The following is a 14,484-nucleotide window of genomic DNA, read 5'->3' as shown; positions in this document are numbered from 1 at the left end:
TTTGGTTCCCTTTTTTTCCCCGGAGACAAGCTCCTCTTCCTTTGCCAAGATGGCGGCCCCTGGAAGTTTGCCCCATAAATTGGCTCCGGATAAGGGGCCTGCTTAAATCCGAGGTATTTCTTATATAGCACCCAACGCACAGGGCAACATTTACCCTTTAGAACCAAGGAAAGGCGACTTAGGTTAGCCACGATAGAGAACCTTTGCCAAGATGGTGGCCGCGGGACCGGCTGGCGTCACCGCTCTTTACCAAGATGGCGGTGGGCGGCTTCCGGCATGCGCTTCCCTAATCGCCTCCAAGATGTCAGAGCAGAAGCGGACGCCGTCAGAGTCGGAGCTCGGCCAGAGAGAGAGTGACTGTGGCCGCGGACCCGGGAAGGGGTTAGTTGGATCTGCGGCAGCCCCTGATCTTGTTAGGAGCTGCCAAGTGCTGTCACCTGTGGGGGTGCAAAAGTTACCTCCCCACACCCTAAAGCAACACCGCACAACCTTACCAGAGTCAAAAAAAAAAAAAAAATTCATAATTATGTGCCACACAAGGTAGGAGGCTGGGTCCCGGCATCGCCTTATCCTTCCAGAAAAGGCGAGTTGGGGCGGGGGGCGGGGGCGGGGGCTTCCCGATCCGACACCCTTGTCCCACGCCCCTCTCCGCTCCTCCGGGTCGGGCCACGTGTTTCCCTGGTTCTGAGGGGAGGACGTAACGGGAACAGCTGGAGGGAGTTTAACGCTGACATTTTAAATCTGCGTGTGTCTTGTTTTATTTGGAGGGGCAGGGGTCCCCAGAATGCGAAAGAGTGAGCGACGCTTTCAGGGCAGCAAATGTCAAGATTCGGGGGAGGGGCCTCTGCCGGGAACTTGGACCAGAGCCCAAGGGGGGGTGGAAGGAGAGGTCAGGAGTTTGGGCTGGGTGGAGGGCGTACTTCGCCAGCAACTTACTATTTCTTCTGCAACTTGCTTTGAAACCTGCCACCCCCTGCTTTCCTTAATCATAATTTTAAAAGTGCAGAGAAATTCAGCTTGCCGGAGGTTTTGCATTTGGCTTGCAACTTCCTTCGAGTGTGAGCGCACTGGAGGGAGGGAGGGAGGGGTGGGGGTTGAACTTGGCAGGCGGCGCCTCCTTCTGCTGCCGCCGCCGCCGCCGCCGCCGCCTCACAGACTGGGGAAGAGGGTGGGGGACGGTCGGGGCGCGGGGGAGGGTGGGTTCTGCTTTGCAACTTCTCTCCGGGTGCGAGAGCGCAGCGGCTGCGGACGGGCAGCCCAGACGATGCGGGGGCGGGGGACCTACAGCACGCGACTCCCGCCGGGCCCAGAGTACGTATGCGCTGACCCCCTCCTCTGCCCTCCCCTACCTTAAGCCTCCCCAGAGGGCGTGTCGGGCGGTCGGGCCTCGAGCGCGGCCAAGTCGCCAAAGCACGGTTTCCGTGCAACCCAGTACCCCCTTTGGAAGTGACACACTTCGCGCAACTCGGCCGGGGGCGGCGGTGCGCACCAACCCCGCGGCTCTGCCGCGGGCCGCGCCCGGGCGTCCCTAGCCCGCCCGCTGTCACCCGCAGAGGCGCTGGCGGCGCTTGCAGCGGAGGGACAGGGCGAGCTCCGAGTGGGTCCGGAGCCGCGAGTTGGGCGGGGGCGGGAAGGAGGCAGCGAGAAGAGTAACTAGAGAAACTCGTCTCCTCTCCTAAGCCTGCCCCTGAGAGACCAGGTCGGCTCCCGCCGCCTCACTTTCTTTTTTCCTGGGTGGGGGAGGAGAAGCCCCGCTCTGGGGCGGCAGACCTCCTTCGCGGGGCCAAAGCCGGGGGCCGCCGGCGTGCAGGCGCCGTCGGGGCCGCGGTGGCGGGGCCCGCGCGGAGGGCGTGGGGGCCAGGGCTGCGGGCGCCCCTGCAGTTGCCGAGCGTCGCCAACAGGTTGCACCGTTCCCCGCGGCCGCCGCGCGGCCCCTCGGGCGGGGAGCGGCCGGGGGTGGAGTGGGAGCGCGTGTGTGTGCGAGTGTGTGCGCGCTGTGGCGCCGCCTCCGCCCGCCCCCCGCTCGGTCCCGCTCGCTTGCAGCGGCCGGGCGGCCTTTCGTGTGTCCGCGCTCCCTCCCTCTCCTCCATTTTGCGAGCTCGAATCTGTGACTGGAGCCCGAGTCACCGCCCGCCCGTCGGGGACGCATTCTAGTGGGTGGAAAGAGACTCCGCAGCTGGAGCGGCGGGGCGCCGGACAGAAGACGCGCGCGCCGGAGCTGGGAGCGGGTGGGGGACTGGCTTGTCAGCCGGGAAATGGGAGACTTTCTGAAATAGGGGCTCTCCCCTCCCCCCATGGAGAAGGGGGCGGCTGTTTACTTCCTTTTTTAAGAAAAAAAATTCTCTCCTGCTCCTCCCGCTTTCACACGCTAAGTTGTTTATCTCGGCTGCGGTGGGAGCTGCGGACGGTGGCGGGTGAGCGGCGCCTCTGCCAGAGGTAAGAGGCGGGCGGGGTGGGGGCTGGGGCGGGTGCGGGCGTTCGCTCGCTCCCCCGAGGTGTCGCCCGGGGCCGGAGGCCGACCCAAGGGCCGCCGGGGCAGCCTGCAAACTTTTATTAGCCTCGGGGAGTGGGGGTGGGGGCTGGCGAGGGCCGGTGTCGGTGACGAAAGGGCAGCGCGCGGTGACAGCGCTGGCCTCTTCCTCTCCCTCCACCGCCTTTCCCTGGCCGGGCCGAGAGGGAAGAACCTGAGCTCGGCGAGCGGAACCTCGTCCAACAGCCCGGGTTTTAAGTCCTCCCCCCACCAAGTCCCTCTTTCTTTTCCCTCCAAGGGGTCCGCCGGACGCCCATTTTCTCGGGGAACCCTGAGCCGCGTCTGAATTCTACTCTCCAGAATATTTCCTCTCCGCCCGAGCGCCCCGGGTTTCTGTCCAGGCTCCAGTGCGCCTGGTTTCTGGCGGGCGTGCGGGTGCGAGGGAGTACGCGCTGGGGGCTGACAGCGGGCAACTCGGAGACTTCGGCCAGGGCCGGCGTTATCTGGCAGAAGTGGGCGTGTCGGAGAGCTCAACAGGTCTGGACGCAGGTCTCAACCTCGCGCCACCCCGCCCCCGGCCGACTCGGGCTTTAGCTCGGCAGCGTTTCGAGCCCACTTTTCTAGGTGGCCCCTAACTGTAAGAGTTTGTTGGAGATTTTTGACACGTGCTAGAGTGACGTTTGGGGTTGCGGACTTGATCATTGCGTCCTTGTAATACCACTTAAGACCCCCTGGTATGGTTCACTGGGGACGATTAATGTGGCCGGGTCATTTGCAGTTGAAACGGGGGTAATGTCGCTTGAGGGAGCATTTCGTTTTGTGAAGTATTGTTATGGTTTCAGGTTTGAAGGCAGCTGTCAAAAAAGCGGCATGGAAATTCATTAGGTTCCATTTGATACCTTGTGTTTAGAGATCGTTATCAGATAAACACAGCGGAGGGGAGGCGAGCTACGCAGTTTACCTTGCAGGTTTTTGCGGTGGCAGGTCCCCACCCCTCTCCCCACCTTCGTCACACTCCCCTTTTCAGTCAGTGCCAGTGACGTTTATGCTTCTTAGCGCCTTCGTAAAGGAAAAGTTAGCTTTGATTGGACCGGATTTGACAATAATGTCCCAAATGTGTTTATCAAAATCTTTGCCCCCTTTTAAAACATCCGAATTATATTTACTTATAATAGCAATCTAACTCGTTGAGAATAAGGTCAGACTTGGAATAGGTGAGAGCTTAGAATGCAAAGAAAATTATTCTGAGCATTTTATTGAATGCTATTTTACTTGGATTTATGTGAATGTAATTTTAGTTATGGGTTTTTCTGTTTTTCAGTACTTTGATAATTGCGAAGGAAAAATCTGAGAGATATAATAGTATTTCATACTGAGGGTTTTTAAGCAATTTTAAAAAGAAATGTAGTTTAACTTTTAGTCTAGATTAATCTAGATGTTACTAGGAAGTATAAGGGTCGATCGCCCTACTTGTCATATTTAAATAAACTAAAATTGTAATGAGAATCTACTATTTGATTCTTCTTTTTAAAATGTAAGTTTTAGTTGGCCATATACATTTAAGTCATTTATATATCTATAATTTGGAAAAAGTAAAATATAATTTGGAGTTGGGCACTATTAGACCAGGTACATCCCTCCAGAAATTTGGGTTAAAAATAAGAACCTTTTCCCAACCTGTTAGAAGATAGCAGTTCAGTATTGTTTATTTTTCAAATAAAACATGAATGGTTCACCTGGAGGTTGTAATAAAAACGTTGGATGTGTGAGTAGTTGGTAGGAGGTGAACTTGGAAATAATTAGGGATAGAGAGTTCTAGCATAGTATTTATCTGATGTTATATATATTGATTCTCAGAAAAGCAAACAACCTTGATTGAAAATAAGTAGGACTTTTAGTGATCATATCTTTTTTGAAATTAAATACTTTGACATCAATTTGAACCTTTAGAATAATCAGATGTAATGAATTATAATATCGGTGATTAACAAAGCTACACGTTCTTCAGTGAGTGGCAGGATGAATAGCCAAGCTTAATTCGATACAATTTTGTCCTCAGCTGTGCAAATGAACCGCATTGTACTTTTAAATGTGACACACTGAATGGGAGCAGGGGACATGACTTTTTATTCTGGAACACAGAAACTACTCTTCTGATAACAAAGAATTTGATCGAAGTTAACTGAAAGTATCATTTAATAGGCTGTCTCATATTAATCGAATCACAGAAATAATGTGACTTTATAGCTTGTTACCCATTTTCCGCCCTTTTTTGTAGCTGATATTTGCTGATGGACTCCAAAGAATCATTAACATCCCCCAGCAGAGAAGAAGTTCCCAGCAGTGTACTTGGTCCAGAGAGGGGAAATGTGATGGACTTCTATAAAACCCTAAGGGGAGGAGCTACTGCGAAGGTTTCTGCATCTTTGACTTCACTGGTTGCTGCTTCTCAGTCAGACTCCAAGCAGCAAAGACTTTTGGTTGATTTTTCAAAAGGCTCTGTAAGCCATGCCCAACAGCCGGATCTGTCCAAAGCAGTTTCACTCTCAATGGGACTGTACATGGGAGAGACAGAAACAAAAGTGATGGGAAATGACCTGGGATTCCCACAGCAGGGCCAAATCAGCCTTTCCTCTGGGGAAACAGACTTTCGGCTTCTAGAAGAAAGTATCGCAAACCTCAATAGGTCGACTAGTGTTCCAGAGAACGCCAAGAGTTCAGCATCTGCTTCTGTGTCTGCTGCCCCCACAGAGGAGTTTCCCAAAGCTCACTCTGATGTGTCCTCAGAACAGCAAAATCGGAAGGGCCAGACTGGTACCAATGGTGGCAATGTGAAGCTGTATACCACAGACCAAAGCACCTTTGACATTTTGCAGGATTTGGAGTTTTCTGGATCCCCAAGTAAAGAGATGAATGAGAGTCCTTGGAGATCAGACCTGTTGATAGATGAAAATTGTTTGCTTTCTCCTTTGGCAGAAGAGGATGATCCATTGCCTTCGGAAGGAAATTCGAATGAGGACTGCAAGCCTCTCATTTTACCGGACACTAAACCTAAAATTAAGGATAATGGAGATCTGATCTTATCAAGCTCCAACAGTGCACCACTGCCCCAAGTGAAAACAGAAAAAGAAGATTTTATTGAACTCTGTACCCCTGGGGTAATTAAGCAAGAGAAACTGGGCCCAGTTTACTGTCAGGCAAGCTTTTCTGGGGCAAATATAATTGGTAATAAAATGTCTGCCATTTCTGTTCATGGTGTGAGTACCTCTGGAGGACAGATGTACCACTATGATATGAATACAGCATCCCTTTCTCAACAGCAGGATCAGAAGCCTATTTTTAATGTCATTCCACCAATTCCTGTTGGTTCAGAAAATTGGAATAGGTGCCAAGGATCTGGAGACGACAACCTGACTTCCTTGGGGACTATGAACTTCCCTAGTCGTTCAGTTTTTTCTAACGGCTATTCAAGGTAAGATTAATACTTTGCTGTGTTTATGTTGTTGTTGTTTTGTTTTTGGATTTTTGTGGGAATTGAATCCAGTCCCTTTGCATGCTAGGCAAGTGCTCTATCACTGAGCTACATTCCCAGCCAGATTAACACTTCTATTTTGTAAGAATGGTACATTTCAGATAAGTTGGTAGATTTAAAAAGTCACTTGTTAGTCATGTGTTCTCTAGAAATTGATGTGTTTTTGCATATGAATAAGTGATCTTCTGAAAATAGGCATGGTAGACAAACTAGGTTATCCATACATAATCATTTTAGGTTTTTCATTAGTGATACTCAGTATCACAAGGGCCAGTATTGAAAATTTCACTTGTAAACTTATATTGCTCAGTAGCAGGTATCTTCATTAAAAATTGTGTGAATTCAAGGGAGTATAATGTCTGGTAATATAATTGTTGTACATATTGATTTAGCTGTTTTAGAATATGCTCTTCAAATACCGTTAATAGTTACATAATCAAAAGTTGTGCTTCTGTATTTGTACTTTTGTGAAGTGTTACTTGAGAGTAAAGGGTTAAAAATTAGTACTGAGTCTTGTTCTTCAAACTGAACCTTTCTGTTGAAGAATGAGTTTTGAAATTGCTAAAGCAATGCATTATACAGTGTGCCAGACCATAGTATTTTTTAGATATGGGTCTTATTCACAGACCCAGTTTAGGTTCCTGACCTAAAGTAGACAAATTGTTTCTGCTGATCAGTTTAAGAAAGGAATTGGAAGCAGCATGGCGCAAACAAAATTTTATTTTCAAATGCTTCTGTAAGTTCTCAAGCAGATAACTGATAGCCAAATTGTTAAGTTTTAGTTCTTAGCTATCATTTGATTTTTTTTCCTCACTTTTAAGTACACTGCTTTACCTTAAAAAGGTCCATCAAAAGGGAATTATTGGAAAAAAAAGTTGTAAATTTAAAGGTATGTGTAGGTTACGTTCTCTATCCTGTACCCCTATCCTCAAGTCACATAAATGCTAGATTGTATTTCCATTCTAGGTGTGAAGGGAAATGTAGATTGTAGTGACAAGATTGATTGATCTTTTTTTTTTTTTAAGAAGACAGTAGACAATGACATTTGTGTGTAATCATTTCAAGTTTTTTCTTAAATGTTAGTGATGTTTATTGTTCCTATTAACTAGTCATTGAGTGTAAAGTTTAATTGAGGATTTTACTTAAAACTCTTAAAAATTTTTTTCCTGTGAAAAGGTATCCTTGCATTGAGAAGCAGAGAGTGACTTTTCTTCTCTTTATGTAGGAAACTTTTCTTATTAGGGAAAAATTTAGATTTAGGCTGTTCTATTCTTCTGAAAGACTTAGTTTTGTTTTTGTTTTTGTTTTTTAAATCAAGAGGGAAAGAAATACTTTGGTTCTGTATCTTAATGCAAACTACTACCTACTAATCCATTATTCAATAGTTATCTTTTATTTAGATGAACACGACTTCACCTTTTTAATTGTCTTTATGACTTGAAAGTTTAAAATGTTTCTAGTAAGTTTTGATTCTTGCATATGCTTTTGCTTCAAATGTTAGGACATGCTGTTTAAAACTTTTCAATCTCAAATTTTTGAAAGTGAATTTTATGTGCTTGATTTTCTTATAAGAGTAAGCACAGCTAATTTGACTAAGCTATCTGTAGGAAGCTATTAAATAGATTTATAAAACATGTAATTATACAAAGAAAAATAATACATTTAGGAAACTCTTTGTCCTGATAATCATCATAGTGTTGTTTTCATTTTCTTACTATAAGAGGGTGGGGGAACCACATGGAACAAAAGTTAATTTCCATTCACTGAAATTTCATTACAACTTATAAAATCTGGGATATGCAGAATAATTGTTAGCTGAACATAGGTTACCCTTAAATCATTAAAGATAATTTTGATACTTTTATAGTACTTTATGACATATAAAGTGTCTCCACATATTTTTAATTTGAGCCTCATAATAACTTTAGAGAGGTAGGCAGAACTATGATGATGTGGCAGTTTATAAGTTCTTTAATACCTGGTGAAATTATCATTTTTATGCTGATGTGTGATTTGGAATGGTAATCACTAGTCTGTATCCTAAGAAAAAGACAGAATGCTTTAATACAGGATCATCTGGTAATATTCGAAAATCTGATACCTTATAACATTAATTTAGCACTGGAAATTTAGGATTACCCAGAACAAAGCTTCACCCAAGTAAATTGAAACAGTGTTTCTTTTCTAACCATCATTGAATTAGTCTATTGTTTCCAAACAACAACCATGATAAAACTCAAATTGGTTGTTTTCTCTACATATTACATGGCTCTAGTCAAACATTAGCTATGACCAATAAGTAACCTGAGCGGTCAGCAACTAAATCAACATGTTGAAGCCACAACTGGATTGAATACTGACATTCTGACTTTAGATATAAAAATATTAATAACTAATAATTTCACTTCTATTCTTTCTAGTTTAAAAAGCAGAAAACATTGCAATTTGACTTTTAAAAACTGCTACCTAAAATTACTTTCTTTCAGAATGCTTAAAAAAATGCCTTATATTCTGTTTGGGGGACAAGGCAAATCCTCTAGATATGTCATTGCATTTTAACGTGGAGTTAGCATATTAAATAAAATTACAAATATTGTGATTGAGCATAGAAAAGCATTTTCTTTTTAAGGTTAAAGTTCATTGATAATAAAAGGAGAAACGTTAACTGATGATTGGCCTCATTCTTAAGTAAAATGAGTTAACTCTTTTAATATGCTTTCTTTAAAAATAGCATAAACATAACAATGATGAAGGCACATTTCTGCATAGCATGTTTTTCAACATTGTTTTACCTCAGCATTAATGGTGAAATTGCTGGAAAAGAGCCAGAGAAGTAGATGGTTTTAGGAATTAAAGCTTTTATATTGGGATGATGTTGAAATATTAGTGTTAAAAAGTCGAGACCATTTCTTGAAGAGTAGGATTATTAAAGAGATAGAATTAATCAGGATGAACTTGTAGATTCAGTTTTAGGTAAAAGTCTAGGGCTCTGATGGTTGGCACTTAATGAAGCTACTAAAACTTGTAAAATTGGAATGTCTCTCATTAATCATATCTGTCTGATTTTATAAAAGTAATTAAATTGAAGACCTGTAACAAACACAGAATGAGTGAGGCAAATCCTGTCCCATTCTCACTTTTCTTATTAACATCAAGTCAAAGGTTTTCTGAAAAAGGGAGGAAGCATAGAGAAGAGATTTTGTTTTGCCTGTAATTCACTCTCTTTTCAATGGATTTTTTAAAATATTTTTTTCTTTCTTTCAAAGGTTTCGAAAATGAGTGTTTGAGTGTCTTTTTTTTTTATTGGCTTGGTATTTTTGATAGTCATTCATATAAAGTAATTTCTATAAGTGGTCCGCTTTGGGGTATTTATCGTTTATTGTTAGCTTTATGATAGATTCTTTTTAACTTTGTAGAAAAATCTATACCTTGTCATGACTGTATGATTGATTTTTTTAAACACATTATGTATTTAGGTGTGTCAATTTAGTTGGAAATTACTTCTTGTGATGTTTCTCTGGATATTCCCTGTATATTTTTTTTAATTGATAACATTAACATATTTCTAATGCTATCTTATTTTTGTCTGCGTTACAGATATTTTAGTCTGGTTACTTTCAGTATATTATTAAATGTTTATAAATTTTGCGAAAAGACTTATTCTGAAACATACCTTGCAAAAATGTAGAATAAATGCAAATTATATTAATAGTAAAATTTATATGTGATTAAAGATCACTTTATGGGCTTTTATGAGCTTATATCCCCAAGTTCATAGGTACATTCATGTAAAATTTTATGGTTTATATGTATAGAGGTTTCTCTGAAGTGCATTGGTAGGTATAGGACTAATGTAGAAAAATAGGGTTAGTTTAGGGATTGAACATTTTTATCCATATATAGGAATACAAATATATATATGTAAAAATATCCATGAAAATATTTAAATGGATATAAATTTGTATATAGTTATTTTTCTTTTGAGATGAATGTTTACAATTTGTTTTAGTTTTAGTTTATGATTCAGTAACTGAATATATATGAAAATGTATGAGCAGGAATCTGGTTGCCATTAGGGTATATTCATATATATATATATGAATGTATATAAACACATATGGGAATATATATATGAAAATATACATGAATATTCAAAATAAAATAAATAAATAAATAAAAATATTACATTTTTAAAAAGATCACTTCATGGGCTTTCGATATTTGAGTGAAAGAGAGATTAGAGCAAAATGGTATATTAGACACGAATGCCTAATATAAAAGATGAGAGTATCTGCATTAATTTGTCATAGTTATATAAGTCTTAATCTACTCTGACCTTTAGGTGATTGAAACAGCCTAGGTATGTTATGAAATTTTAATTTTTATTACATTTAGAGTTGGTCTGGGGCATAATTCTTAAAATACTTATTTTCTTCAGTGATTACACCTAGTTTTAGTTAGTAGTGAGTTCTTATGTTCTACTGTGTGAGTGATTTAAGTGGACAACATAGGCTTGTGTTGAATAGTATTACTTCTAAGGCTATCCTGCTAACATTTTCATCAAAAGTAATTGTATAATGCAGTACTTATAGGTATTTACCAAATTAATGGGCACTTGGTTCTAAATATTTCTGAATCATGGAAAATATATATTGGTGAATCCTGTTACAGGAAAAGTTTTCAAGAAATATTTTGTTAAATTAAGCTAAAACTGGAAAATGAATTACTTAGTGACCTTTACAAAAGGGTTTTAAATCCCATATGTTATTTCTGTAGCTTCAGAGAACTGAGGAGAACTTTGGTTTTTTTTTTTTTTTTTTTTTTTTTGCGGTGCTGGGGATCGAACCCAGGTCCTTGTGCATGCAAGGCAAGCACTCTACCGACTGAGTTATCTCCCCAGTCCTGGGTTTTTTTTTTTTTTTAAAGATCTATTAAGTGTTCCCTTCCCTTTGAATGGTGTGTTATCATCTGTGCTTAACTAGATTAGTATATAATTTGTAATGTTGATAGTTTTTTCACTTTACATACTTTAAAAAATTGATAACATCTTAGTTGTAGACAGTGGTTTCAATTCCCCAGTGGGGGAGGGGCAAAGGAGCAGCAGTAACAGAGTTATGGAATAGTAGAGACAAGTTTAGAAATATCAAGAACAGTTCTGAAAACTACCTATTTGTATATACTGTTATGAATTTAGAGGTTTGAGAAGAGAGCAATTTGGGCCATTTGGGAATACACCTATAATCCCAGTGGTTTGGGAAGCTGAGGCAGAGGGATCACAAGTTCAAAGCCAACCTCAGCAATTTAGCAAGACATGGTCTCAAAATATAAAAAATAAAAAGGGCTGGGGATGTGGCTTAGGGGATGAGAGTCCCTGATTCAATCTCTTGTATCTCCCCCACCCCCCCTGCCTGCAGAAAAAGAAGAGAGTAATGAGAGAGTAATTTGGGACTGCACTTATAACAGGAATGTACCAACTGGAATTACAATTATTTCTTTCATGAAGTGGAAATGTAAAGCTAATTGTGGCAGTATAGCCCTAGTTGCTTATTAAGTTATTTTGCCCTTCTTGCTATGCTTTAGTACCAAAATAAGAACAGAATAAACATTTTACTTCCTATTAGGTTCTGCTAAGATCAGGTTCATATTTGTCTCATTGTTATTTAAGCTACTATTTAATGAAAATCTAATGATTTGAACAGTAGAAATAATCATGTCTTAGGTTAATGTAACCATTTAATATTTAATAGTACACTTTTATGAAACATTGTTAATTGGATTGCAAACTTTTTCTTTGGTGATATATGTCTATGGGTTATGTATTTTTCTGCTGACATTGAGGAAATTAAATTCTTAATGGCAAATATACAGAATAAATTGTGGGGTTCCGCAAGGACTAGTCATTTAAAGTATTTATATTACAATAGAGTTCTTACAGCCAGTTATGTTGAATGAAAGTGTGTCATCCCTTAATTTTTTCTCTGGGCTAGTTTAAATGTAAATAGCTTTAAGGATGCATACTTAAGCATACTTGTTCCGAGTTACCAACTATTAATTTTGAGTGCTTTAAAATACTGTTTCTTTTTAGCAAGCTTCAATAGGTGTTTATAATACAGCAAGTTTAGTGGAAGTTCCTCTTTAGAATTTTTTTCCATTCATACTATAGGGCACCAAAAATGTATATATAAAGAGAGGAAAAATGTTTTATGATTAGTTATAGATATTTACACATTATTTTATCTTGAATTTTAATTTTTGTAATCAATAATTCAGGAGTTCATTTAAGTATCCAATGTTTAAGACACAGTTTGTTGTAATATTATTTCTTTTGTAATAAAACTAACCTAATTCTAGTTGATTTTAAAATTCTCCATAATAATATTTAGCCATGGCTATTATGAAAGTATATTTGATAGCCAATTTTGAAAGCTATTGTGAAATGATATCTAATTTAGTACATGATTTATTATTTCATGCTGATTTGGGCAATGCTATGACTTAGGACCTTATGATTGTCACATGCTGAACTTTAAAGCTCTACCAACCATTTGTTATGGATACTGTTTTATGTTACTGTTTTAATTTTTGTTTGTAATTAAGAATAAAGTTTCCTTATTTTAGGATGCAAAATTTGGTCCTTTATATCCCTCCTCAGATTCCTTCTCAACAATTTGAATTTGATATTTCAATTACAGAAATAGTAGAAAAATAATAAACTAAAAACAAAAAGACCTGGCTGGGCTGAACCAGTATATGATCTTGGGTAGTACGGTGATTTGGAGTTTAAAAAAAAAAAAAAAAAAAGAGTTCTTTACAGCTGTGTAGTTGTTTTCAAATTGTGCACGTGTCTCTGAAATTCTACAATCTTCTTAAACCTGTCAAGTTTGGTGAAGGACTGGAGTAGGGAATGATACACTAAAGTTCATTCTTTGACATTTTCTTTATACATTATAAAGCACGCGAAAAAAACTCACAGATTTGGTATTTCTGAAAGAATTTTTAAAATAATGCAGTTGGTAGTCCATACAAAATAAAACATAAATATCACTACACTTAGAGCTCAAAAGCTGGGGCTTCTGGATTCTCCCAGCCTGTTTTATGTCTTAGTTGCCATTTTAGATTACAGTTTAAAATGGTTGGAGTGCTCATCTATTCCCACCCCCTCATTTTTTCAGACAAGAAACTGAAATCCATAGAAATATTTAAGGAAAGACTACAAAAAATAATTGGTGATACAACCAGGTTCTCAGTTATCTAAGCTCCCCAGGAGGCTTCTTTTAACATCTGGGCCTGTTCTAGAGATCGGAAACAAATAGTTAATTGACATAATAAGAATGGGCAGCTGGTGTTGTAGCTCAGTGGTAGATAGAGCACTTGCCTGGCATGTGTAAGATACTGGGTTCGATCCTCAGCACCGCATAAAAATAAAGAAATTAAACAAAGGTATTGTGTCCATCTACAACTTAAAAAAAAAAAAAAAAGACTGGGCAGGTGTTTTATAAAAGTTACTTTGAGTAGTTTAGAGTTTTAAAGAATACAGTGTATATTTCCTTTATATTTTATTAACTTTTTTTGTTATAGTGATTATTAATTATGTGGAAGCACTATGCTAAACATTTCTCATGCATGCATCTCATTTAAAACTCTTTAACTCAAGGATAAAGTTTGTATTCTGGTTTTTGTATTAAGTTCCTGATTCTGTCTATATCCATGTAGGACAGAAGGCAGCTGTTACTTGCCTTAATTTTACAGGTGGAGAAATGTTAGACATTTAAAGAGAAAAGAATCTTACCCATTAAATCTTAATACTGATCCAAAAGGAAATAGTTAATATTTGGTATGTTCAAAATTCCTCTTGTACCCTTCAATAATTTTTGTCAACTGTGAATCTTTAAATACAGTTTTTAAAAGAGAAATGTGATCAAGCTTCTGCATATATTTGTATAATCACTTATTGCCATCAGTTCCAACTTCTGTAAAACAGAGCACCCAGCATTCTTGCCTGATAGTGTGTTTACTTTGAAAATTTAAAAAGCATTTATAAAAATGCAAGATGGAATTTTTAAAGCTCTGCCAAGTCCACTTAGCTCAAACCAGCATGACCCTCACTGGCTCAGTTCTGCTATCTATGTCTGTGGTATAGGTATTTCCTATTATCAAGCACTAGGAAACTTTTTAGTGTCTTTAATGTGTAATCCTCTAAGGGTCATGGATATTTTTCATGAAGACTGCTGTGTATTTAAAGACTGAAAGTGCCAAGATAATTATCTTTTACACTCCTCCACACACATTATTTATTTTCAGTTTTGGTTTTTTGGTAGTTCTTTCAGAGCTTTTCAGTGGATTTTGTTGTTACATATTAATGCAAAGATTGTCACTAAGAAACTAGTATGTCTTAAAGTGAAGTTATCAACTTTAAAATTTTTCAAATTTATTTAGCAAAGCTGTGTGCAAAAGATCTTCTGAATATACTGAATAGTAAAAT

At 39.8% G+C, this 14,484-nt stretch overlaps 1 protein-coding gene across 5 annotated transcripts in view; it reads left to right on the top strand.

Moving 5' to 3' along the window:
* The first annotated feature begins 327 nt into the window (after nt 1-327).
* Nr3c1 (nuclear receptor subfamily 3 group C member 1) overlaps nt 328-14,484 on the top strand; it is a 107,614-nt gene continuing 93,457 nt past the window's right edge. The window contains exons 1-2 of one of the 5 annotated variants that reach the window (XM_047554941.1): nt 328-540; nt 4,749-5,942. In XM_047554941.1, the coding sequence (XP_047410897.1) occupies nt 4,762-5,942 (1,181 nt within the window). In that variant the 5' untranslated portion in view covers nt 328-540; nt 4,749-4,761. Of the gene's footprint in view, nt 541-1,200; nt 1,312-1,457; nt 1,700-1,742; nt 2,437-4,748; nt 5,943-14,484 lie in introns of those variants that run through there. The other 4 variants (XM_047554939.1, XM_047554942.1, XM_047554938.1 and 1 more) reach the window with 4 other exon arrangements.

Source organism: Sciurus carolinensis, chromosome 6 (assembly GCF_902686445.1).
Source record: "Sciurus carolinensis chromosome 6, mSciCar1.2, whole genome shotgun sequence".
Classification (NCBI taxonomy): domain Eukaryota; kingdom Metazoa; phylum Chordata; class Mammalia; order Rodentia; family Sciuridae; genus Sciurus; species Sciurus carolinensis.
The sequence above is the reverse complement of the archived record's forward strand: the minus strand, read 5'-3'. Positions and strand labels throughout refer to the sequence as shown.